This window comes from Eumetopias jubatus, unplaced genomic scaffold (genome assembly GCF_037043125.1).
Source record: "Eumetopias jubatus isolate StellerSeaLion01/CBP00866 unplaced genomic scaffold, mEumJub1_p1.0 scaffold_8, whole genome shotgun sequence".
Taxonomy (NCBI): domain Eukaryota; kingdom Metazoa; phylum Chordata; class Mammalia; order Carnivora; family Otariidae; genus Eumetopias; species Eumetopias jubatus.
The window spans coordinates 33,938,338-33,962,245 of record NW_028274814.1 but is presented as its reverse complement, the minus strand read 5'-3'; the positions used below and the strand labels follow the sequence as shown (position 1 = coordinate 33,962,245).

The window sequence follows — 23,908 nt, the reverse complement described above, 5'->3', positions numbered from 1 at the left end:
ACGGGGCAGCCGGTGCCCAAGCGCTAGCTTGGAGGATGCCACGCGAAGGGCAGCTCTCGGAGGCAAGCCTGCTCGGTGTTTCTCATTGTTCCTGAACAGGTCAAGCTATGGCATATCCCAGGGGTCTGGTTCACGTTGTAGTTTGCAGATGTTCCCGGAACAGGGCAGGGCTCCCCCAGCTTGCGGATGAAGTGGAGGGGATGCCCTGCTGCCTTCCCGTGTCAGACTCGCCCCACAGATCTCTGGCACATAAACCTCTGACTTCTCGACGCTCATCACGGAGCAGCTCAGGAGAAGAAAGGCGGCTCCAGAAGTCTGTCAGTGTGCTGATCTATGATCCATCGAGCTCAGACCCGCCGCTCTGCTTCAGCACGGAGTTCACGCTGCAGCGTGTGCAGATGACGGGTTTAATACCATGCTGCAGGGTTGCATTTCAGCACGGCGGAGAGTTGCATGGCAGCCGCCTCATTTCTGCATCTGTTGCCCGTTGAGATGTAAAGCTTGTCAGACTATTTATTTTTAAATGTAAATCCAGGCATTGATGGTCATGAAAGTGTGAATAAAATAAGAAAAACCCCAAGAGTTTAAATAATTAAATCTATTAAAATGTATCGTTTGTTCAGAATCTTTCAGACTGGAAAGAGGAGGCCCTGGTGTTTCAAGAGGTTCAAGCAGGCGTCCACGCGGGGAGGGAGCAGGCCAGGCCGGGTGCAGCCTTCCCAGCATGCCGGGGTCTTATATCCAGGTTTCCAGGCTGTCTGCCTGTCGCTCTCCAAAGCACACCTCTCATCTCCCTTCTGCTCATGGTTCTGCCCCATCAGCTCTCACCCGAACTTTGCTGCCTTGCACAGCCTCTTCGGGAGCTGAGGGTGCTTGTGGACAGCTGCCTCGATCTCGTTTTGACTGCTCTCCGAAACACTGCATCTTTGCTGCATTTAAGATCCACATATGGTGGCCTCTTAGCCAGGCACTGGCCCCAGATTCCGCATGTCACGGACCAACCTGGGTACTTGAAGTGTTCCCGGTGTGGTGGGACAGGCTTGGTCAGGGGCTGGTTGTCTGTCTGCCGCTGCCTGCTGGGAATGCTCCGGATTGGGTGCCTGTGGCTCAGGTTGTAGGCCTAGGGAAGCCGTGTCGAAGAAATGATCTGTTGTCTTAGCTTTTCCTGATCATACATAGACATCACTAGAGGTTTTCTCAGACCGAAGTGACACGTTCAATGGTCTTTTCCCTTGAGTGGTACTTTACTATCTTTGTATTTCCTTCAAAGTAGGGTATAACTGGATTGTCGCTGAGTTTTATGCATGTTCTTTTGCATCTGAGGATGGAATAGAGACTTCTTCAGCAAGGAGAGATGAGTTGGGGTTGACTGAGCCACACACTCACTTGGTGCCCTCTCGGGCATCAGAACAGAGGTCAGCAGAGTCTGGGCCGTGATGTGTAGCGTGAGGTGGACCTTCCTGGCGTGGGCTGGTCATGGCCATGGGCTTGGTGATGCCATGTCAGAGGCCTGGAGTCTTCTGTCTAAAGTAGCTTTGACTGTTCATTCCACATACACATATCAGCTCATTTACAGATGGTACAAACTGTTCTATTAATGTAATTTGTAAAATATACACAAAAATAGAAATTAAAAAAATAAGGAGACATGTTCCATGAATGAGGGACAGAAGAGAACTCCCTTAACCTGAGAAACAACTATGAAAATCCAGGGCTCACATCACACTCAACAGTGATAGACTGAATGCTTTCACCCTACCATCAGGAATAAGACTACTGTGTCTGTTCGTACCACTGCTATTCACCACTATCCTGGAGATTCTAGCTGAAATTATAAAGCCATTGCAAGAAAACCCAGGAGTCCATCCATCTTCATGACTTTGGTGAGGCAATGATTTCTTAGCCATGACACCAAAAGCACAAGTCACAAAAGGAAAAATGGATCATTTGGGCTTCATCAAATTTAAAAACTTCCATGCTTCAAAGGACGTTCAAAGGACGTTATCAAGAAAGTGCAAAGACAGCCCTTGGAATGGGAGAAAATATTTGCAAGTCCTTTCCCGTCTGATAAGGGACTAGTAGCCAGAATATATAAAGGAATCTTATAATTCAGGAAATAAAAGACCCAAATAAAAACAGTCCAAGAATCTGAACAGGTGTTTCTCCAAAGAAGACATACCCATAGCAAGTGACTCATTAAGAGATACTCAAGATCATGAGTCATCAGGGAAATGCAAGTCCAAACTACATTGAGATACCATTTCACACCGACTAGGGTGGCTTAGATCCAGAGGACAGATAACGGTGTTGGCGAGGATGTGGGCAAGCTGGAGCCCCCATTCATTTCCGGCGGGACTGTAAGTGATGCAGCCATTTGGGAAGAGAGATTGGAAATTTCTCAAAATGTTAAGTACATTTAGAAACAGCACTTCGCTGCTAGGTGTATACCCAGGAGAAGTGAAAATGCATGTCCACACAAATATATGTATGCCAATGTTCATAGCAGCATTATTCATAATGCCCAAAAGTGGAAACCACCCAAATGTTGGATGGATCCACAGACGAATGGATAAAGACAATGTGGTACATCCATAAAATCAAGTGTTATTTGGCTATAAAAATGAATGAACAACCGATATATTCTAGATCACCGATGGATCTTGAATAAAATATGCTAAGTGAAAGAAGCCAGACCCGAAACGTTGCAAGTTGTATGATTCCATTTATGTGAAATGTGCAGAGTAAGCCAATCCTTAGAGTCAGAAGGTAGATCTGTGGTTGCCAGGGGCTGGGGGAAGGGAGAATGCTAATAGGGTTTTTTTCGGGGTGGTGAAACTGTTCTAAAATTAGATGGTGGTAATGTTTGCACAACTCTGTGAATATACTAAAAACCACTGGATCACACATGTTGAAAGGAATTTACGGTATCTGATTTAGCCCAATAAAATTGTTATAAAAATAATGAGATTAAAATACAAAGTAATAAAAGGTTTAGATTTTCTTCTTTTACCCTGATGCACCATCTACACGTGCCACACTTTGGAGACTTTAACACACGAGGCTGATCGGTTACGGACCCGTCCGTTTGCAGTGATCCAGCAGGCTATTAGGTGTGTTTGGAAATCTCTGGTACCCGGGATATGGTGGGCAGCGTGGAAGGCTTTCAGAAAAACCACTCTTGAAACGGTGAGCCTACAGCATTTGGATGTGATGGGGTTGGTCTGACTCAGAATGCCACCTACTGTTCACCCCACTGGCATCCGTGTGACCCTCAGGGCGGTGAAGCCAGGTGTTGAGATCCTAGATCTGCAAACAGGACGGCCTGGGGATGCTTGTTGACCAGCACCGGTTTCTCCTGCTGTTTGGGGCATCTAATAGATGATGATACCTTTTGCTGATGAATGAAAAATATTGCAACAAAGAATGGCATGTTTTTGATATTTTGACATAAGAATTCTCAGGACTCCAAGACCATGAAGTGTTTACCGCCGAGAGCAGAGGATAGAAAGGGAGAGAACTTCCCTCCCCTTCTTTTGCATGTTTTTGTAATTTTGGTTTTTTGGTGATATCTGGTTAATTAATTCAGACAGGATACATCAGTTTGAGGGAAAAACCTCAAAACTTTCAAATGATTTGACTAAATTGACTAGTTGTAAGTAAAAATAACTTATCCAGTTACAATGGGGAGCACAGTTACTGTTTCCCTTCCTCTGGATTTTAGGTTACCCAGATTTTTCCTTGTCTCCTTCCCTGTCCTTAACAAACACAAAAGAAGGCCAGGTGTGGAGCAGCAGATCGTGTTGGCCGAAGCAGAGCCATTTGTGGGGAGCCTCGTCTCAGGCTGGCCCGTTTTCTGGGTCCGGGGCCCCGTGCTCACTATTGATTGCCAGCGCCAAGTGCAAGTGACCATCGCAGAGCAGGGTCCCTGAGCTCCTTAAAGAAAGTGCTTGATCCGTTTCTCACTCGGTTGCCAAGCTCATTAGAAGTGTCCTGGACGTAGCTGAGTTTACTTGATATTCACTAGCTTTCCCCTGGTTTTGACTAACTTTGGTGCCATAATTGCTTACTTTGGAGTTGTCCTATGTTACACGGTACTTAGGCGGCTAGCGTTGTGTTGTGGGGAAGGATGAGGTCCAAGAAAGGGCACTTCACCATGGCCCTGCGGGTCGGTACCCCTCCTCACCAGCCTTACCGAACGGTGAGTAGGCAGTGCGCCCAAAGTCATGCAGATGGTACCGAGTCCAGTCTTGACCCCAGGGCCCCCCCACCTCTCCGCACAGCGCTGCTGAGCCCGAGCCATGCTGAGGGTGCTTTTGGTGTCAGCGGGTCATTATCCTTACACCGGCCTAGTTTTTCTCATCACACGAGTACACAATTCTAGTAGTAGGCAGAGTGTGTGTGTGTGTGTGTGTGTGTGTGTGTGTGTGTGTGTCTGTGTGTAGCAGAGAAAGGGCACCGAGGAAAACAAACGTGTGCAGAGGCAGGAAGAGCAGGTGATGCCTGGGGAAGGGTGGGGCAGCCCACCAGCCAAAGACCGGAAAGTCTCATCGAGTAAGATGAGAAAGGCTCACCGCCCTGCATAGGCGGGGCCGCGGCTGTTGTGCTGGCGGGAAGACCCATGGTCAGGCCCGCTCACGCCCTGGCCGCACTCCATCTGACGCAAGGCCCCGGCCATGCCGACCCCAAACACGATCCCCGCTCCCTCTGTACCTAACTTGGTCAGTAAAAGTCTCTCAAAGATGGACACCGAGCACTCCAGGGCTGTTCTCACAAGTGCAGATAAACCTCATGGTGGGAATGTTTATAAATCAGACGGAGCACAACGAAGTCATTTCTGTGCAGCCTGTCACCTCTGGGAAGGTTGCAAGCCGTGACACAAGGCAGGCCTGCTGCCTGGTCCCTTTCCCAGCGTCAGCCGTGGAGCGGGACGCATTTTGGAGGAAGAGGGCCGCGTGTGCCATGGAGCAGGTGTTCACGGATATCCAGCAAGTGGATTAATGATCAGTTTTGTATTAATTAATTAGTGAATGACATGATGTATGAAAGAGATCAGCCCCTCTTTCAGGTCAAATACATTAGAAAATATGACGGTGTTGGGTGCTGTGGGCAGTATAGCCCCTGCAGCTGTCACACGTGAGCCTCGCGGGTCAGTCGCTCTGTGCTTCTGAAAGAGAAATACGCTTCAGGGGAGTAAGAGTATTTGCTTGTGCGTGTACACACACACACGCTCTTTACTTAGGTATGCGTACATTTATTGTTGTGATTCACATCTGTCTATCCAGCTACTTTAATATCCTTTTATTAAGATTTACAACCTTAATAGATGAATCTTTAAGATTTCAAGGTGGATTATTTTCTGCGATTTTGCAGCTTTCCTTTTATAAGGAAAGTTTTTCACAAAGCCAAACACGTTTGTATAGAATTAAAATTAGCTTCATATTTTACTGTTTGGTTTTCTACAGAATGTGGGAACTTCTTTGTGCAGGTCCTGTGTGGTCGGATGTGCTCTTGTAACAAAAAGTCTTTATTTTGTGGGATCTGAGTTAGCCCTCTCTCCTCAGCTTTTACCGGACGCTTAACACATCTCTACAACAGTGCAGTAAAACGTATTGTCATCACTTGTTTTCATTTCAAACCTTTCCCTGAGTTCAATTCTGAAATTTTAGCATGACTAAGAATCATTTGGGTACTTGTTGAAAATGCAGCCCGAGATATTCTCATTTGGCACGTCTAGGCTAAGTGCCCAGTATCTGCATTTTTAAGATGTGACACCCAGGCAGATGTTATGCCGGGAATACTGGACCACAATTTGGGGAACCCACTGACCAGCTCTGAGCAATTCTCAAGAGGGAGTTCTTTATCCTATTCACCTCTGTGTATTCCTAGCACCTGGAACATCACCTGAGTCAGAGTATGCTCATTAAATACTTGTAAAATGTGTGAATGGTTGGATGGATGGATGTGTGGGTGGGTGGATGGACAGATGGATGGATGGATGCATGGATGGATGGATGCATGGATGGATGAATGGATGGATGGATGGACAGGTGGGTAGATAGAGGGATAGATGTATACATGGATGGTTGGATGGATGGATGGATGGGTGGGTGGATGGACAGATGGATGCATGGATGCATGGATGGATGGACGGATGGATGGCTGGCTGGCTGGATGGATACATGGAAACCAGTCGCTTTGCAAGTAGGCTTGACAGTTTATAAGCCATCAATTGAGCTATGAGCAAACTTTGGCAATCATTTATGTCTTTTCTAGACCTTAAGGAACATTTTAATACATCTTAAACAAGAATAAATAAGTCCCTGCCTAAACAGGATATACTCTTTCACTTTTTTTTTCTGATTTTAAAAGTCATCAAAGCAAAATTTGCACATCCTGATTATCTCATTGTTTTTGCAACTAGCTCATTGCTTTGTTTATTCTATTTAGTGCATACAAGTCAGAGATATGTTTGCATCACAAATAAACTGCCTTCCAAGTGCCTTAACACTGAATTTGGATTTGAATAGTACTAAGTGGGGCTTCACATTTGGCTGTTGTGGTTAATATGACCATTCATAGCATGTTTCCATATATCTTCATGACAAATGTAAACATAATTAACTCTTATTCAAGAATAATTTCGTTGTAAAATCTAGTGATTTCTAAACGTGTCCCCCATTTTAAGAAACTCCAATATGCAAACATTCAAATTTGTGGAATGCATATAAATTTAGCACCAATTCATTTCAAAATTATTCTTTGCTTTACCACAGGATTCAGGGCAGGAGGCTTTCCAACAGTGGGAGTCTATAAAACAGTTACAACGTTACTCACTTTGCAATAACCTGACAGCCCGTGTGGAATGCAGTAGCACCTCCTTTAAGGCAATTATCTCATTATTGTGTGATTCTTGTGTCTGTCTCATGCTCACTGTGACTTTCCCAGTGAATTTCATCATATTTATCCCCAGTTCATCAGTGCCTTAAATACTTGGTGTCTAACTAATGCTCTAAGCATCTAAAGGACGTTTTTCAGATTCTCGCACACCTGAATACATTGTGGGAGCCCCCTCGATATTTATTAAATGAATACCCTTGCTGTAGGGAGGCAGATAATTCTACATATGATGTACGAGTCCTGTGTGTCTGAGGAAGGGAAATGAAGGGTTTGAAGGCTCCTTGGAAATTCCTTCTTGTTATAAAATAAGAATGACCTTTGCAACTCCATTTAGGTTCAACTCCTTGTGAGTTATGAGGTGTTCCTCACGGAAAAGACATTTCCTGTACCCTGCTCACCCTCCGAAGACCACAGAAGTTCTCTGTAGAAAAAAATTACACCTTCTCAGCCTGCTGAGGGTTACCCGTGTCAGGTGAAGTTTATTACCGTCCTTAGTGCGAGGAGGAATTACTCTCGGGGTGGTTCAGCTCATTACCTCCGCTATTCCTCTGCTGTTCTCAGTGGCCGTGGCCTTTGTGGTGGCTGTTGAGCCTCCGTCTGCTCCCGTCTCCTGCAGTGGAAATAGCACGTGGCCTGGTGGCGGGGATCCACTCTGGACACCAGAAGCCAGCAGGCAGGAGGTCGTGGAACGGGCGATTTTAGCATGAACTCAGAGAGATTTGTTGGTGAGCTTTATACGTAACCACGAGTCGACTTCTACAAAGTCAGTCAGTTACCAGTTGAGATAGATGAGGTGGGTCCATATGGCGCATGCATCTGAGCACCTTGTGCAGGGGTGTGCGGATGTGCACTTCTCTCCAAATCAAATTCCGGCACTTGACCCAATAGCCACATGTTGGGATCCAGACCGCACTGCAGACCAGTGGCACGGCTACGTCAAGCATGGTGAAAGAGCGGCTAGATTTTGGCTCCCGCGACAGGTGAGCTAGGGGCTGGCTTGACTTTCCAGGTGTTTAAGCATGTGGTCCATCTGGTTTCTTCGAACTGGTGGGTTTAGGTGATGCCATCGAACTGCGTGCATGTTTGCCGCCACCCCTCCACCTCCCGTCCCTCCCCTTGCCTCCTCACCCCTAGGCGGCAGGCACTCAGAATCAGATCCGACACCCATTCTGTGGTCTGGGTTCCGATCGTCCATGCTGTTTTACCACATTGATTTCGTCGTGTTTCATTCCCGTTTCCAGTGCCAGGAGAAGTTAGGGAGTGTGTCATGAATCTCTCAAGGTAACTCGTGGGACCGTAGAGGCGGGACCTTATTCACAAGGCCGGGCACGCTGGAGTCTGCTTCCAGACAGCAGTCGCCCCAGCCTGCTCCGGGTCTGGGGCTGGCGCGGGCCTTGTCTCGGCCTTTAATGTTGCTGCAGAGTTGCACATCCTCATGTCCTGAAACACAGCACCTGTTTTAACTGAGACACACCCATGGAAGCCAGTCCCCTTGAAGGAAGCCGGAGGAGGACCACAGTTTCCAAACCCCACGGGCATCTCCTGAAAACAGGATGGCCATTCACACGGGTGACTGTCACTAGCTGACAAGGATGCAGTCAAATCTCCGTCCCACGTGCGGTCTGCACATTTCAGCTCGTTCACCCGAGAGTCCGGCGGTCTTGGGCTGCCCCTGGCTCACTGCTTCTGCTCCCCGATAACTGCACTGCAGAAAGACTTCATTTTTTTTTTATCAATCTTTCCCCATTTCCAGTTTCCATTCTTCAGATTCATGTTAAATAAAATGTTCGCTTTAACTTCCCTCCTAAACCCTGCTATAGGGAAAATATTGAAACAAGAAAATCAGGTCCAACTAGTGGTCTGAGATCTTGTCTAGAACGGTGTGGAGTTTTAACTCACATGGATTTTCCACTTAGGACGGCCTCCCAGGACCATGGCTCCTCCAGGAGAGCCAGCCGCAATCCAAGCCCCTAGGACGGCTCCCTGAGACCCCAGCCCCGGTGGACGGAGAAACGGAGAGGCAGGGACCTCTGGCCGAAGGAAGACAGAGCCACCTTCCTCTCTTCTCTGCCAGCGAGTTGGTTCCAGGCTCTAAAAAGGGAGTGCTGGGCAGGTCCTCTGCTCCTTCGCAGGAGTCTGGGCCGTGGCGCCACCTGCTCGTTCGTCCCAGTGCCCACTCCGTCCCAGCTCATGTGCACATTGTGCAATCACCAGCAGCCTCTGCAGGGGCCCAGCTTCTGGATTCGAAGCACTGTTTTCCTTTGGGATCCCTCCGGTTCTCGGTTCCATGGCTCCTAGCCATCCGGCTGTGTCCCTCCCTGGTGGCATAATCGTACACCCAGCCCACAGCGGCCTTCCTTCAGGGCCAACCCTGAGCCCCAGGGAACAAGGGGATCGAGTTGGGGTCTGTAGCTTTGCAACAATGCATTCACAGGGGCGCGGATCTCCCTGCATCTCCTGTGGGCTGAACTCTCAGGAGAGCGGCATCCTCCAGGTGCCGGTCCTCCTAGCGGTTTCATGTGGGGGGGTCCATCAGAGCCTTCCACTAATTCATTTAGCAGTTTGTAAAGATTCTCCACCAACCCCCGGCCTATATCTTTGCTGTTTTTCTTTCCTGATGCCTTCGGCCTGTACCCATTTGCTATGATTACAAAAGGGATTAAAAGCAGACAGACAAAGCAAAAAATACCAGCCAGTGCGAGGAACAGTGGATTTGTGCCAAACCTTGGATAGTTTCCAAGTCAGCACTTCCATTAAGAGGGGGAGCTTCTCCAGCGCCAAAACGTTGAACAGTTACCCTTGGCGGAGGTTGTCCTGGTCCCTCGGAGACAGAGGTGTCCGTCTGTGATGGTGCCGACCTACTTGAGGTCATGTGCAGATGTCCCAACGATGGAACACAAGGTTTGGAAAGACCTTTTGGTGTAGATGGTGAGAGTTTTGAAGCTATTTGTATGGCCTCACTTTCCCGTCTTGCATTCTGACATTTTCTTGGAGAGCGAGGGTCTCGATGGCCGAGGGGACAGGGAGCCCATCGTGCATGTGACTGTGGGCCTCCAAGTGTTCTGTGGCCCAAACAGGTGAGAGCTACATCGGGCTCGAGTCCAGTGAGCGTCAGCCAGAAACCCCCGGGTTCCCGCGGCTGAACGTCACTCCTTTGCCATCGGTTCATTTTTCCTGTGACGCTTTTCCCTTCTGATCCTCCGTGTCCCTTCCACCCGATGTGGCCACTGCAGACAGCAGAAGGTGCCATTTGTCCAGGACGCAGGGCCTGGGGGCCGTCCCACCAGGACCCCGTCCCCTGGGCTCTTTCCTCCCGCTCGCTCACAAACACGGCGGTTCGGGTGTAGATATGGAGTCAGCATCTGACCGGTCGCCAGGATGCGTGTGGTGTGGCCGCTCCTGTCAACGTGCCCGCTTCACAGGGAGGAGGCTAGGCTGTTCAGCCCCCCAGACGGTGGGGCCGGGGCTGAGATTCAGATGTTGGAGCTCAGAGCTCCCCTCGTCAGCACACCGCCTCCCCGCGCATCGGGGGCATGGCATCCGGGCACGTTCTAGACACGATTATGCCTGGTGTTTCCTCTCCACCTTCCACCCCCCACATCCTGCGCTTGTCTGCTCCTGGTGGAGGCTGGGCACAGGTGTCGGCTCTGCCTGTGAGTCGCGGGCACTTGGGAAAGTCAGCCTCATCCGGCCCAGGTGAGGAAGCTGGTCATGCTGGGCACCTCAGCCTCTCTCTGGACACCTCCTTCCCAGACCCCTGCCATTCTGGTCTTTGTCCACCGGCTCCTTGGTCTCGGGGCTGGGAAGCGGGTTGGGAAAAGAGGGGTTTTGCCACATCACTCCCCTGTCTCCTGCCATTTATTATTCTGACTTTTTATTCTTTTTTTTTTTTTTGAAGTTCTCTCCATCTCAATAGCAAGACTCTTGGCTGTGTTCATGAAGGGAAGGGATCCCCAAAGCTCTCTGTTGGAATGTGGGAGAAAATATTGAAATTTAAAAGGCTTGAGTGATTAAAAAAATGTTTTTGCAGTTTTTGCAAACACAGGATTTCAGTTAGATGTGCTCTTAGCATGGGCCAGAATTTTTGTTTTCTTTGTTTTGTGGATCTTGGTTTGGAGAGAGAAGGATGGCATGTGCGTGGTCTGTGTGGCGTTCAAAGCAGGTGTAGTTATGACCTCCCTGGATCCTAGCAACATAGAGTAGAAGCTGAAGATTAAAGAGGCTTCCAGGATGGACAGAAATGATGCAGTTAGCTCAGGGCTGTTCTTGCTGCAAAGTCAGCCACAGTCTCCTTGTAGGAGCCCTGTCTTGCAGGAGGAATCCACATGCCCTGAAAGGGGCCCCAGGCCCCCTGTCTCGCCGCTGCGACCCTCAGCACCTGAGCCCCTGAGTACATATGGTATGCACGCGGCACGTGCCTTGTGTAAACGTGTATCCCGCAAGTACATACGGTACGCACGCTGGACATTGCATGTGCCTTGTACAAATGTATAAATGTGTTGTTAAAGGCTTCAGCATCCTCACCAAAGAGAGAAGTTTAGCAGGTTTTTTCCACGTGCTATGACAGTGAGGCGACCTGTCGGTCAGTTCTGGGGAAACCAGGAAATGAAGGTTCGGTGGGGCTCCAGGCTGGCTGGTCGTGGCCAGCCCTCTTCCTTCTATAAAATGCTGCCTTTCTCCCCTCATGGGCCACAGGAGGGTGTGTGTGGTCACAAAACCCAGACAAGCAGAGGTGTTGAGAGGCTGCTTGTGTAATCACAACCACCTGGGTGGTTGGAGACCTGCAGAACAATTCCAGGGAGGCAGACAGGCTTCTAGAACCTTCTGGGACAGCAGGTCATCCTGGCATCCATGATGTCTACCTGCCCTGGTGGTGGCAGTGTCTGCCCGGGGCACTGATCTGACCCAGGAGGGTGGCCAGAGAGAGCTGGGCTTCATTCTGGGGGGACGCCTGGGTGGTGGCCTCTGTGACGCCTGCTTTCAGGAAGTACCACTGCTCTGGATCAAGCAGCAGGTGCTTTTCCTCCCGTTGCTCCCTCCCCTCTTCTCAAAAAAAATACCTACAGAGCAGCCTTCCACAGCCTTACGGAGCGAGTGGCCACTTAACAATCCGGAAGTCTCCCTTGGGGCCTCCCCTGGTCGTCACCCAGGGTGGCTGAGGGGGAGGGGCTCGCCCCAAGCGAGGCTCCGCCCGCCCTGCGCCCCGAGACCGAGACTGGGATGCTCGATGAGGGAACCTCACACTGGCTCCGTCTGGGGCTCACGTCAGGCCTCTTAGAGTTGAGCATCAGTGACGCCGGGCAGTGAACGCCAAGGAATAAAGGAGTCCATGGCTGCCAGCGCACAGAGGTTCTGCGTGGAACCAGGGCACCGACATCAGCCCGGGGGTCCTGGCCCGTGTCAGCACCGCATCCTCAGAAGACACGCTCACACGGGAATGAGATTGGACGCTGGCTCCTCGCTGGAGGGGATGGTGGCATCCTGGGGGGAGGGCAGGAGCCCAGCCCGGGGCACAGTGTCCGCACCCATGACACCGGCTCATCAGGCTTCTCTGCACTCTGAGAGGGACGGGGCGGTGTGAGTAAGACGGCAGGTGGCCACAGACAAGCCCTCCGCTCCTCAGTTGCAAGCAGGGCCACCGAGTTTTTAGCAAATAGAGACGTAGGCCATCCAGTCCATTCGAGTTTCGGGTGGACAGCACATACTTTGCTCATGTAAGTGTTGTGGCTGTATTTTCCCTGCCAGCCCCTTGTAAGGAGCCTGCGCATCCAAGCAAACCTCACGTCTCTCTCCGAAGGCCTGGCCTCCCGCTGCAACACCGAGAGTAACTGGTGGTCAGAGGGCGCTGCGCCCTTGCTGGAAACGATCGTCAGAACAGCCCCTCGCAGACGCGAAAACAGAGCTGCAGAGACGTCGGGTAACCACGCAGGGAAAACACCTTTTGCTAAGTCTCTGAAATGTGACACTAAGGATGGGCATGTGTCTCCACCTTTGCCCAAACCGCGGGTGAGTGTCTTCGCTCTCGATGCAGAATTACACACCTCCACGTGTGTTTGCATATCGTGTGCACAGTGCATGTGTCTGGGAGAGAGAGACAGAGAGAGACGTAGAAATCACTGATTCGGCTCTGTGGGTCCAAGAAGTGGGTTCATCTTGACTGGTTGGCTCATCTGATTAAAGCCGTTAACAAAAATCGGACGTGATAATGTGTCTGCATTATGACTTTATAATTTCTTAGTGCTGGGACAGGGGACGGCCTCTGCACGTCCTCCTCAGCGCCTGCCTGTCTGCTGTGGTTCTAAGGTCTCTCCACGTCCTGACTAAAAGCCATCACCGTGTTCAGTTGGAAGGAGACATCCTTGCTCCCCACTGTGGGGACGCTCAGTGATAAGGCGATATCCATATTTATCTGAGATGGTAAAGACCAAGGTTCTTTGTGTATGGACTTTGCATAAACATGTTACATTTTTAATATTTGCATTCCCAAATAAACTGCTAGTACCCCAAATCAAGGACGTGTTCCTGGGCCTTCCCTGCAGCTTGGAGAGGGGAGGATGGGGCTGCCCCGGGCCAACTCAGGTGCCTTTTCTCCGCTGTTTCAGAACGGTCCCCTCCCCCCACAGGGCATTTCTGCAGCAAAACAAAGTTGTTTCTTTGTTCTTGTTAATCTATGAAAAGGCATCCTGTGGAGAAGGCCCTTGGCCTCAGGCCTCATCCTGTGGTCGTGGTCAGGGAAGGGGGCTTGTGTTTCAGGTGCTGATCCAGCTGGACGATGGGTGGCACCGAGTGAGTCTGTTCTTCCGCGGTGGTTACGGAGATGCGTGTTTTCTCTCGGAGCACGGCCCACGTTCACGCGGGCTGGGTCTGAGCAAGGGCTCAGGGAATCACATGTAGGATGCTTCTAGTCATTAACTGAGCAAATTGTGCTGGCTCCTTGTGGGGGTAGATGGGGGAATGGGGACTGAGGGCAGAGTGACAAGAGGCTGAGTTGGTGGGGGCCGTGGGTTAGAGTTAAGTTGGCTTATTCTGACTTGAATGGTAGCGCACAGCATTCTGTTTAAAGTTTGTGGTTCATAGATTGCTGGATCCAGTCCATCTTTGTGACCCACCCCCCCAAAGTTTGTGTGGGACGCTTAACCCCCAAGGTGGTGGTGTCAGGTTCGGGGCGTCTGGGAGGGAGGAGGTCATGAGGGTGGAGCCCCCATGAGGGATTAGTGCCCCCAGGGAGCCCTGTCGACCCTTCCCCACGTGAGGACACAGCGAGACCTGGAGGAGTCCTCACCAGACACAGGATCTACCAGCACCTTGATCTTGGATTTCCAGCCCCCAGAGCCGCGGGGAGTAATTTGTTGTTTATTAACCACCCCATCTACAGTATTCTGTTGAGCAGCCTGAATGGACTCCCACAGAGATTAACTTTTGTGAGCATCCCAAGATGCTGAATCTCACCCAGATGTTTCCCCACAATTAGGTGGAATCCATTCTCTGCCCCAGCTCTCAATGACCACACCTCTCCAAGTCGGATGCACAGGTATGCACCTGTTCTTTATAACCCAACTGTACCCAGATTAGCACTGCCTTTGAGACCACCTGTCTGGATGATTTCGAGTGGAAGGAGCGCTCTGGTTCCCCTACACACGGCTTTTTGGGGACAGTGGTGACGAGGGAGTGCATCTAGGTGGAGCAGGGGAGGACAAGGGAAGGGAGGTGGGTGCGGACGCCTCTAGGCCCCCCACACCTTCTGGCAATGCCTATGAGGCTCAGGGGACATCCCCAGAGAGCCCCAGGTCAGTGCTTGGCCACCCTCTTTGGCTTGCTGTGTCCGTGGCCAGAGTCATGCTCTGAAGATGGGTCAGGGCCACCTCGGGTCTCTCGCACCAGCAGGTGCCCGGATGTGGTGAGGTCAGACCCTAGTCCCACTCCCCGAGGAGACAACAGGAGAACAGCCGAGGAACTGAAATCCTGTCAGACAGTACGCCACGTGGAGATGAGACAATGTGCCCACATGCAAAAGAAACCAGCCTTTTCCAAGAAAGTGACTTGGAGTCCAGAACTGTCCTTCCTGCTTGTGTGAACCGCAGAGCTCCAGGACTCTGCTCAGATGTCATTCAGGAATTGCCCCAGGCTGGACCCATGGCCGACGGCAGAGTCAGACCTGGCTGTCCCTTCCTGTGTCCCCAGAGCTGCACGGGGAGGACGCCTGGGCATCTGCTGCTGGTTTTGGGTGTTTTTCGGGGAAACCAGCGTGGACAGTGTTAAGCCATTTCCAAGCCAAGTGGATACGATTTCCATAGCTATCTGTTTCTAATTTAAGCCTATTTAAAATTTGAGGGCCCTTCTCTTGCTAATTTATTATGGCAATATTAATTAACGGTTTTGCATTATGGCGGTTAGGACACCACTCCTATTGAGTGAGAGAGATTAGCAGGAGTACGAGATCAGAAAAACCATCTGTAAAGTGGCCAGGGGCAGCTGGGGGTCACCTTGGGGTTTGGGAGAAGGACGGCGCATTTGTGCAAACATGCTATTAGCATCCCACAGCACAGCTGTGGAGTAGACAGCAACAGTCCCCCCGGCCTCATTCTGCAGCTAATTCTGGGGGCAGATTCCATGAAATGGGGCTGTGCACTGGAGCTCTGATCCAAATTTGCTATTAAAGTTTCCTTTCCGTTGTGTCATAAATTCCCATGGTTTCTCCTCTCCTCAGCGTAGTGACACATGCAGGAGCAGAGCTGGGTGGCGTTACTTTCCCGCAAGGACCCCTGGAGGGCGCGGTCCCAGCAAAGCACCCATGTGAACAGGCTGAAGTTGCTCCCTCTCTTACTCTATGGGAAAGACAAATCTTTGAGACACATCAAAACAAAACAAAACAAAGGGGATCAGTGTGAAATGAGTGTGAAAGAGAAGCTCACGCAGTCAGTCATCGTGCTTGTTTTCACCTGAGGGGCTGTTTCCTGAGACCACGCTGACATTACCCACTCTCCTTTTAAGGCCTGCTCCTGTCCACCATGGGAGGCGATGGGAGAGACGCCCTTCTGATGGGATCTAATGCTTTTATGAATTCAACTCTTTTCATGCTAGGGGTGGGAGGTGAAGGCCAAAGAGAGAGAGAGATTTTGTGATTTTATCTTTTTTTATGATAATGCTTCCAGGGATTGAACATTTAGAGATCATCCTTGACTTCTGATGGGGTTGGGTCCCGATAAACCTATTGTAAATGGAAAATATCCTTAAGTCAAAAATGCATTTAATACCCCTAACCTTGACTGTCCCAGCATAGGCTCACTGACCTGAAACGTGCTCGGAACATTTACATCAGCCCGCGGTTGGGACAAATCCTCTCCCACGAAGCCTACTTGATTAGCCGGTGTTGACGGTCTCACGCAGCGTATGGAATACGGTGCTCACCGTGAAGAGCAGATGGCGGGTATGGGTGTGAGACTGTTGTCCTTGGATCCCCTGTTACTCCCATGATTGCGGGGCTGACGGGGAGCCACTCGTGAGGCCACTAGCCCGGGACAAGACCCAAACTCAAAACTCAGAGAATGGCTTCTACTGAATGCGTATCACTTTTGCAGCATCGTAAAGCTTAGACGTCGAGGTGAACTATCTTAAGTTGGGGACCGTCTGTAGATCCTGACACGTTCTTGTTATCATGAGGATCCTGTAAGCTAGAGGAGTCCTGCCCTGAGAAGGTGTACCAAGTGCAGGCCAGGAAAACGGGCCAGCTACCTCTTGGTCTGCGTCGATGATCCTTATCAACTGATATTTGCAGATGCACAGCCTGCACACTTGTGAGTGTGACCCCCCCCTCAGGTCTGTACCTGATAATGAAGTCTTGGTCTCAGCCTTCTGGATAAGAGACCCAAAGCCAGATCTTGGGGAAGTGAAGGAACGAAACTAGCCCAGTTCTGAGAAACACCCCTGATAAAAGAATTGGTGAAAATCAGATCCTAGAGAAATCAATACCTACGATTTTAATTGTCACTGAGCATATTGTTCTTCAGAACTTCCTCCTTCAAACTAGAAGTGGAAGCAAGTGCATGCAATTTGCCTTCCCTGGTGGGGAGTTACACTCAGCCTGGAGGAGTCGATGTCCCACACCCCCAGCAAGGTTGATACTTGGGTGACCAGCACAGTGCAGTAGCCACTCCGGACAGGCTCCCCGCAGGTCTTCAGCCGCGGGTGCTGGGGAGGTTGCGCTCACCTAGACTTGTCTTCAGGACAGAGTGAGCGTCTGGCGCGCCCTGCCAGGCCCGCGTGGTCCTGCTCTCCAGGCTGAACGGTGCAGGTGAGCTGACCACCTGTGTGGAAGTCAGATCTGCGGGGGTCCCGCTCCACGCCCCAGCACCCCACCGAAGTGGGGCCCACAGTGGTGTTCAATATGCACCCCACATGGCTCTGTGTGCCAGCACGTCTGAATCTTTCCTTCAGCGTGTATCACTTACAGAGGGAGCTTCCAGCAGAGAGCACTCTGGGTTTGTTCACGGCAGGCGGAGCCTTGGGTGAAAGCCTTAGAGACGCTGCTTCTGTGGCCCACCACACTCTTGGTTTGTCACCTGCTCACTAAGGCCACCCTGCATGGGGCGGACCCGGAGTCAGGGCTGGGAACGCTGGAATGCTCAGTCCGGCGGCGAGCAGGACTGCCGTCCTCCGCAGTGGGCCACGGGTCGGGGGGGGCCTCCCTTTTCTGGGTGCCTGGCCGCTCTCCTGGTGCAGGTACTGACAGCACAGTGAGGCGACCCCAGGACCACGGGGCGGGCGGTGTCGGGCAGAGCAAGAAAGCACAGCAGGGCTTACAGGGTTTCTTGGGATCTGTCTTTGAATTAAAGATCAGCCCCCGAATCCAGACCGCCTCCAAGACAGGGATTCACATTCAGTCAAGCCCCTGGTGGCGCCGGGTCCTGGGTCCCCTGGCCTGCTCAGCCCCACCCAGCCTGGGGGTGCAGGGGTGAGGCGAGCAGGCAATGAGCCTCCAGGATGGCAGTGCCTTGGCTGTGATGGATGGCCCCAGCCCTCACGCTGATCCGCGCCCTCCGTCATCCAGTCAGGGTGGTTAGCGGACTGTCAGAGAGAAATCATTCAGCGGCCGTGGCTCTGAGTGGTGTCCTGCGTCCTGGGGCGAACGGCTGTTACAAAGCCGTGGTGCCGCCTGGTCCCTCTGTCCAAGGGCTCAGGGTTGACAGCATGAAAGGGAAAGGTGTCGTGGCCAGAGCTCCCTGACACCCTCCAACCTTCACTGGGGTGGGGAGAAAGGCCCGGCTGGCGGCGGCCTGCTGTGGGCCGGGGCGAGGGGCCTCCTCGGGGAAGGCTCACCCTGCCCTGGGGAGCACAGTGGCTTCCTCGGGCGCCGTTGGCAGGTTTAAGCCACAGATACCCGAGACACAGAGGTGGGAAGGAACAAAGGCAGACGTGAAACAGAACAGGGGTGCAGGAGGAGGGAGCAGGGCTGCAGCCTCCCCCTCAGAGGTGCCCAGGGACGGGCTCGGGTGCTGAGCTGCTCCACAAATGGTTGGATGGTGGGTCCCTTGAAGGCGGGTTGAAAGGCAAGGCAGGCGGCGATGCGGTCTAGACGCCTCCAACCCGCTCCATAAAATGCTCAACAAATGTCCCAAATGAAAGGAAGGAATCGGGGGCAGAGGCCGCAGAGAAATGGGGATTCCTGTTCAGGGGTCTTCCTCCCTCCCCTGACCCCGCAGTGGGGGTGGATCCCTTCTGGCTTTGCAGCCACCATGCTGAGGAGCAAATGAAGGATGGAAGGAACAAGTGAACGAGTGAGTGAAGGAAGGAACGAGTGAATGCCTGCCTGGGTCAAGGCTCCGCTCCGGGCTCTGTCCTGCTGTCTTGGCTCGGATGGCTGTGTGGCGCTGGTGCTCCGCGGGGACGCACAGCCACGGAGGGCTCACTCCCACCCGCCCGTGACACTTCTGTCCTCGGTTGACACTGAAGTGCACAAGAACGCTGGATCTGACCCGGAAGCGGCGCCCACAGATCGTTCTCAGAACGGCGAGAGAAAGGGTGATGTGCACACGTGAGCACTTACAAGACTTGGAAGGATGTTTCAAAATGGCATCAGGATAGTTCCCGCCACATGGACGGCACTACGCAGTCTTCCCCGAACCCATGTGTGAAGCAGACCCGTTGTCGCGATCAGAGAGGCCGTGCTGTGGCTGTGCCGCCGGCTTCCAGCGCCCTTTCCCTCCCTGAGCCCTCTGCTTTGCACTGGCCTAGGCCTCGGACCCCTGCCTCCGTCTGGCCCGGCTGGGGTGCCCAGGCAGCTGTGCGCGCACCTGCCTGCAGTTGGCACCACCGAGATGAGAGAAGCCACAGTCGCGGGGCTCTCTGTGGACCCCCCAGCTGGAGATGCCCCCAGACCGCCCCCCGGCACACACTTCACGCATGCTGCTTTCCACCCAGCGGCCGACGGGTCTGGGGAAGAAGCCGGGCTCCCTCCTGCTAGGCCTCTCTCTGCGGACCAGGGCCCCCACTCCTGCCCCTTGCCGGGGGGGGGATCGCTGTCATGAGGGCTGGCTCTGCTAACGTGGGGTGTGGACACTCTCTCCTTACACCCACACGACTCACTCTCTCCACACGCCCGAAAACTGCTCCTAATGAGGCTGGGAAAGGGGGCCTTTGGAGGGTGCTGAGCAGAGCCTGGCTTTCTCGGGAGGGGGTTGGGGGCCCTGTGAGCCTGCAGTGCTGGGAGCAGAGGGGCCTGCCGGGTGCCTGCCACCACCCCTGTCCTCCTAGCTTCTGAAGAACACCACCTGCCCCAGCACCTGCGCATCTCACCTGGGGCAGGAGGTAACTCTTACTCCTGCTGGGGGTGTGGCCGGGCAGCCGGATGTTGAAGAGAGCCTGGAGGGCAGCCTGAGCTGCCTGGCCCTTGGCCAGCTTCTTGCTGCGTCCCGAGCCTTCGAACGTCCTGCCGTCCACGCACACGGCCATGACGAAGCTCTTGGTGCGCTGCTTCTCGGCCGGCTCTGCGAGGCACACGTAGCGCAGGCCGGAGCGCAGCTGGTTCAGCACAACCACGGGGTTCCTGTCGCCCGGGGCCGCAGGGCCCGGCCTGGGTCTGTCTGGCCGCGCCGGGCCCACCAGGTCCAGGGGGTGGCAGAGCAGTCGTCCCCTCCGGCAGGCGGAGGGCAACAGCCCGGCATCAGCGGGGCAGCGGCCTGCGTAGGCATCGCCGGGGGCGGCCGGCTCGAACTCCTTGAACAGCGTGCCAGGGAAGTCGGCCTGGTCCGAGGTGAAGTCCGTGGACGGGCTGGCGCTGCTGCCCATGGCCAGGTGGGCCTGGCAGGCGTTGGGGAACTGCACGAAGGACCTCAGGGCTAGCTCGGCTGCCCGCATCTTGGCTTTCTTCTTGGTGGGCCCCGTGCCCTCGAACGTGAGCCCGTTCACCTCCACGGCCACGGCGAAGACGGGGGCGTGCACCGGGCCGGTCTGGGACACCATGCGGTACTGCAGGCCCGGACGCAGGTCGTGGAGCTGTACCAGTGCATTCTTGGGCGCCACAGACCACGAGAGCTTCTTCCAGATGAGCTGCACCTTGCACAGGTGGCCGCCATTGCCCTCCTCCAGGGGCCTCTTCCTCTTCATGCCGGGCGTGCCGCCTCGGGCCCCATCACCAGTGGGCAGGGGCCGGGCCTCCAGGTTGCTCATGTTGCGGTTTTCCTTCACGTCGGCACTGCTGATACCTGCAGGTGAGAAAGACAGCCGTGACCCCAGGCACTGGCAGCTGACGACAGCACCGCTGGGCCGCAGACCCGGGCCTCGGCGCACGCGAGCCCGCCACCAGCATGGCCAGCCAGCTAGGGAGGTAAACTCCGGGTGGGCACCTGCGGGGAGACCTGGGGAGCAGCACCCCAGAAGTGGGGGCCGTTTGCCCGGAGGCAGGAGGACCCGCATTCCCGGGCAGTTCTTGCAGAGACGCATTTCTGAGACGGAGGTGTTGGGGGTGGCGTGTGTGGGGCGCCCGGCCCCCCACGCGTTGCTGCTGTATCCTGCTCTGGGCATGGGCTGTGGTGGGTCGGGGCTGAGGCCAGCCGCCTGCCCTGGGCCTGGGCAACCCTCAGCGTTGCCCCAACCAAACGGACAGGCGGCTCTGTGCCCCCAACAGCTGTGGGCAACGCTGAGGTCAGGGAGGCCTTTCCCGCCGAGGCCGGTGGGGGGGGTGAACGGTGGTGTCCTCATACAACGGACTGCTACGTGGTACCGTGTTTAATGAGCTACATCTCTGTGCGTCAACGTGGATGAACCTCAGGAATGTGCTAGACGATGAAAATAATATGTAGACAAGGATATCACTAGTTCAGATTATACGGACACAGACATTACAGACTGTTGGTGTAATCACACGCAGGTGGTAAAGATTCGAGGTATTCCTACTTCCCCCAAGACACAAGGAGGAGATTGCATGCGGCCTCAGGGGGCCACTTCCTTGGTGTCTGTGATGGCTCCTTCCGTCCGTCCTTCCTTCCTTCCTTCCTTGGCAAGAAATGATATGAAGCAAATTTAGCAAAACCATCCTTTGCTAACTGTAGGTGGAGGTTGCATGTAATGATAATTTAACTTCTGTGGTCTGGCCATCTTGGACTGCTCATGGCTGATAACGCTGTTGTTTTTAGGAAATCTCAGGTGTGGATGACTTGGGGACCACGGGAGGAGAGTCCTGATTGCTCTGCAGGTGAATGTGCTTCTGGGGCACTGACCCCTCAGGTCTCCACTGAAATCCGCCAAGGGTGACAGTGGTTAGCGGTGCAGGTGCCTTTCACGGAGGCTCCCTCAACCTTCTTATTCCTAAAATCCATCCTGCGTGGGGATCACGGCACCATGCTCTAGAAGAAACAAGGCTCAAAGAGGGAAACGGTTGATCCGGGCTCGTTGGTCGAGATGGCAGTGTCCTGGGAATGTTTGCGGCTGCTGTAAAACTGACTTTACAGACGCAGAATCGTCCCATCAATTTCTTGGCTCCTTCACAGGGACACATGTGCTGGGCTCTGTGAGGCAATGAGGATGCTGAGTGCGCTCGGCCCTTGGTTTGGGCAGATATGGGAGGCGAGGGGGCTGCCTGGGGCCAGGCGGGGCCCATGCAGAAGTCCCCGGCAGTCGGGAGTGAGTTTGTTCTCGTTAAGCACGTGGAAGCTTGGGGCTGATCCCGTGGTTCCTGAACAGATGTCGTGTGGGCGCCCCTCAGTCCTGCCCAGAAGCCGGGCAGCGGTGAGCGCAGGAGACTCTGTGACCTTGCCCTCGCGGCGTTGCAGTGGAGAGTATAATGGAGATGTGCAGCGTGCCAGCAAGGAGAGGCGCCCTCTCTGGGGGACGCGCGCCCTAGGGGACGTGTTCTCCATTTGCGAAACCCCAGCCGCTCACTGCAAGCCCATTGGCTCAGTTGGCATTTCCTCCAGCAGTTTGCTTCCATACGGTGTTAGGTTTGCAGAGGTAACTTTGTTCAAAGGCGTGATGCAGAGGGTTTTGTAAGTTAAAGGTGGATGGCATTCATTTGCAGCCTATTTTAGCAGAAATAATTACCCTCCAAATATCAAGCACTTAGTCTCTGCCTCTTTTGTTAAGGATTATGGGTCTTGGGCACAGTAGCAAAGAGCTCTGCCAGGGTGGGGAGAATTTCAGGCCCAGAGACAGTGGCTCAGATTAAACATGCAGCCTCTCAAATTGAACGTGAAGATGAGAAAAGAAAACCCAACCCAGCCAAAAAGCCCCATTCTAGATTGCGTTTAGAACTGCTGGGAGTGCTCCAATTTCTTACTGATTTTGCACAGGGTGGGGATTGGTGAGACTGGTAGCGAGAGGGAAGTGGCCAGCATCTCAGGCCACGAGAAAGGGTTATCTTGGAGGAAGAGCTGTCGCGGGCCAAGCCCTCCTGCCCTGACTCCCAGCGCCCACGGCTGCACTCGGTACCATTGTCCGTGGCACCAGCCGTGGTTATCAGACTGTGGCATGAAGGCCCCTTCCATAATAACCAACAATGAATAATAATTGATGAAAAAGAGTGGGTTTCTGGGCCCTATCCCGGATACATGAGCCACAACCTCTGGTTTTGGAAGCACGCAGAGTGGGCGTTCGGCCCACATGCTCTGTTTAACTGGCCTGTGAGGTCCGAGCATGGCCGGCTAAAGCTGCAGGAGGCAGACAGGGCAGCGGTCACCCCACCAGCTTGGGGCTCCAGCACACAAGACGTCAGTGTCCTCCCTGCCTCTCAGATGCATGTGGCCAGGGGCAAGTCCCTCCACGTGCCCAAACTCCACTTTCTCAAAATGGCAAATGTGGGTTTTAACGGCGCTTGCCCTAGGAGATTATTCCGAGCTTGAACTAAAGGGGCATTGGGAAGAGGCTCAGCCCAAACCCAGACATACAGGAAGCACATCTTTTTGAAAATAGCAGGAATGAGAGAGGCAGACACTGCTGAGCTCTTCCTTGATGAGTTTCCCCTGGAATTCGGGGACCCCCAGGAGGCAGGGTAGCGGTGTCCGTCCTGTCACAGGGCACGGGCTCCGGGCTGTCCTGAGGCTGGGTCTGAGCGCATCCCTCTGTCATGAGCCTGTGGGCCCCAGAGTGCAACACAAACACACCGTGGGTCTCTCCCTTTTGGTTGGCGTCATAGCTTCTGAGAGTCAACAGCCGTCCCGTGGGAGAGACGCGCACGGTGACTCCTGGTCCCCAGGGGACGGATGGCGAGGGGACGGGAGGCTGCCTCGCGGAGCGACCCCACCCACGCCGCAGCTCCGGCGCTGCTTAGAGATACATGGGCCGTGTCTGGAAAACCACACGCCACTTTGCCAGGTCTGCCGTGAAAACCCGACCGGTTTGTGGGACTTTTGCCGTAGCGGTCCCACGTGAATTTCTAATGGGACTCCAGCTCCGACTTCACAAAGTCACATTTCCTTCTTCCCCAGGGAAGGGGGTCCTTCGCAGTCTCCTCCCCTGACCACTTCGTTCTCCACTAGTTAATAGGCTTCCGTTCTCTGTTGTCAGAATGACCCAGAGGTGA

At 53.3% G+C, this 23,908-nt stretch overlaps 1 protein-coding gene across 1 annotated transcript in view; it reads right to left on the bottom strand.

Moving 5' to 3' along the window:
• Nucleotides 1–23,908, bottom strand: part of ADARB2 (adenosine deaminase RNA specific B2 (inactive)) — a 403,986-nt gene that overhangs the window by 96,712 nt on the left and 283,366 nt on the right. The window contains exon 3 of the mRNA XM_028114708.2: nucleotides 19,690–20,597. Coding sequence (XP_027970509.1) covers nucleotides 19,690–20,597 — 908 coding nt within the window. The remainder of the gene's footprint in view (nucleotides 1–19,689; nucleotides 20,598–23,908) is intronic.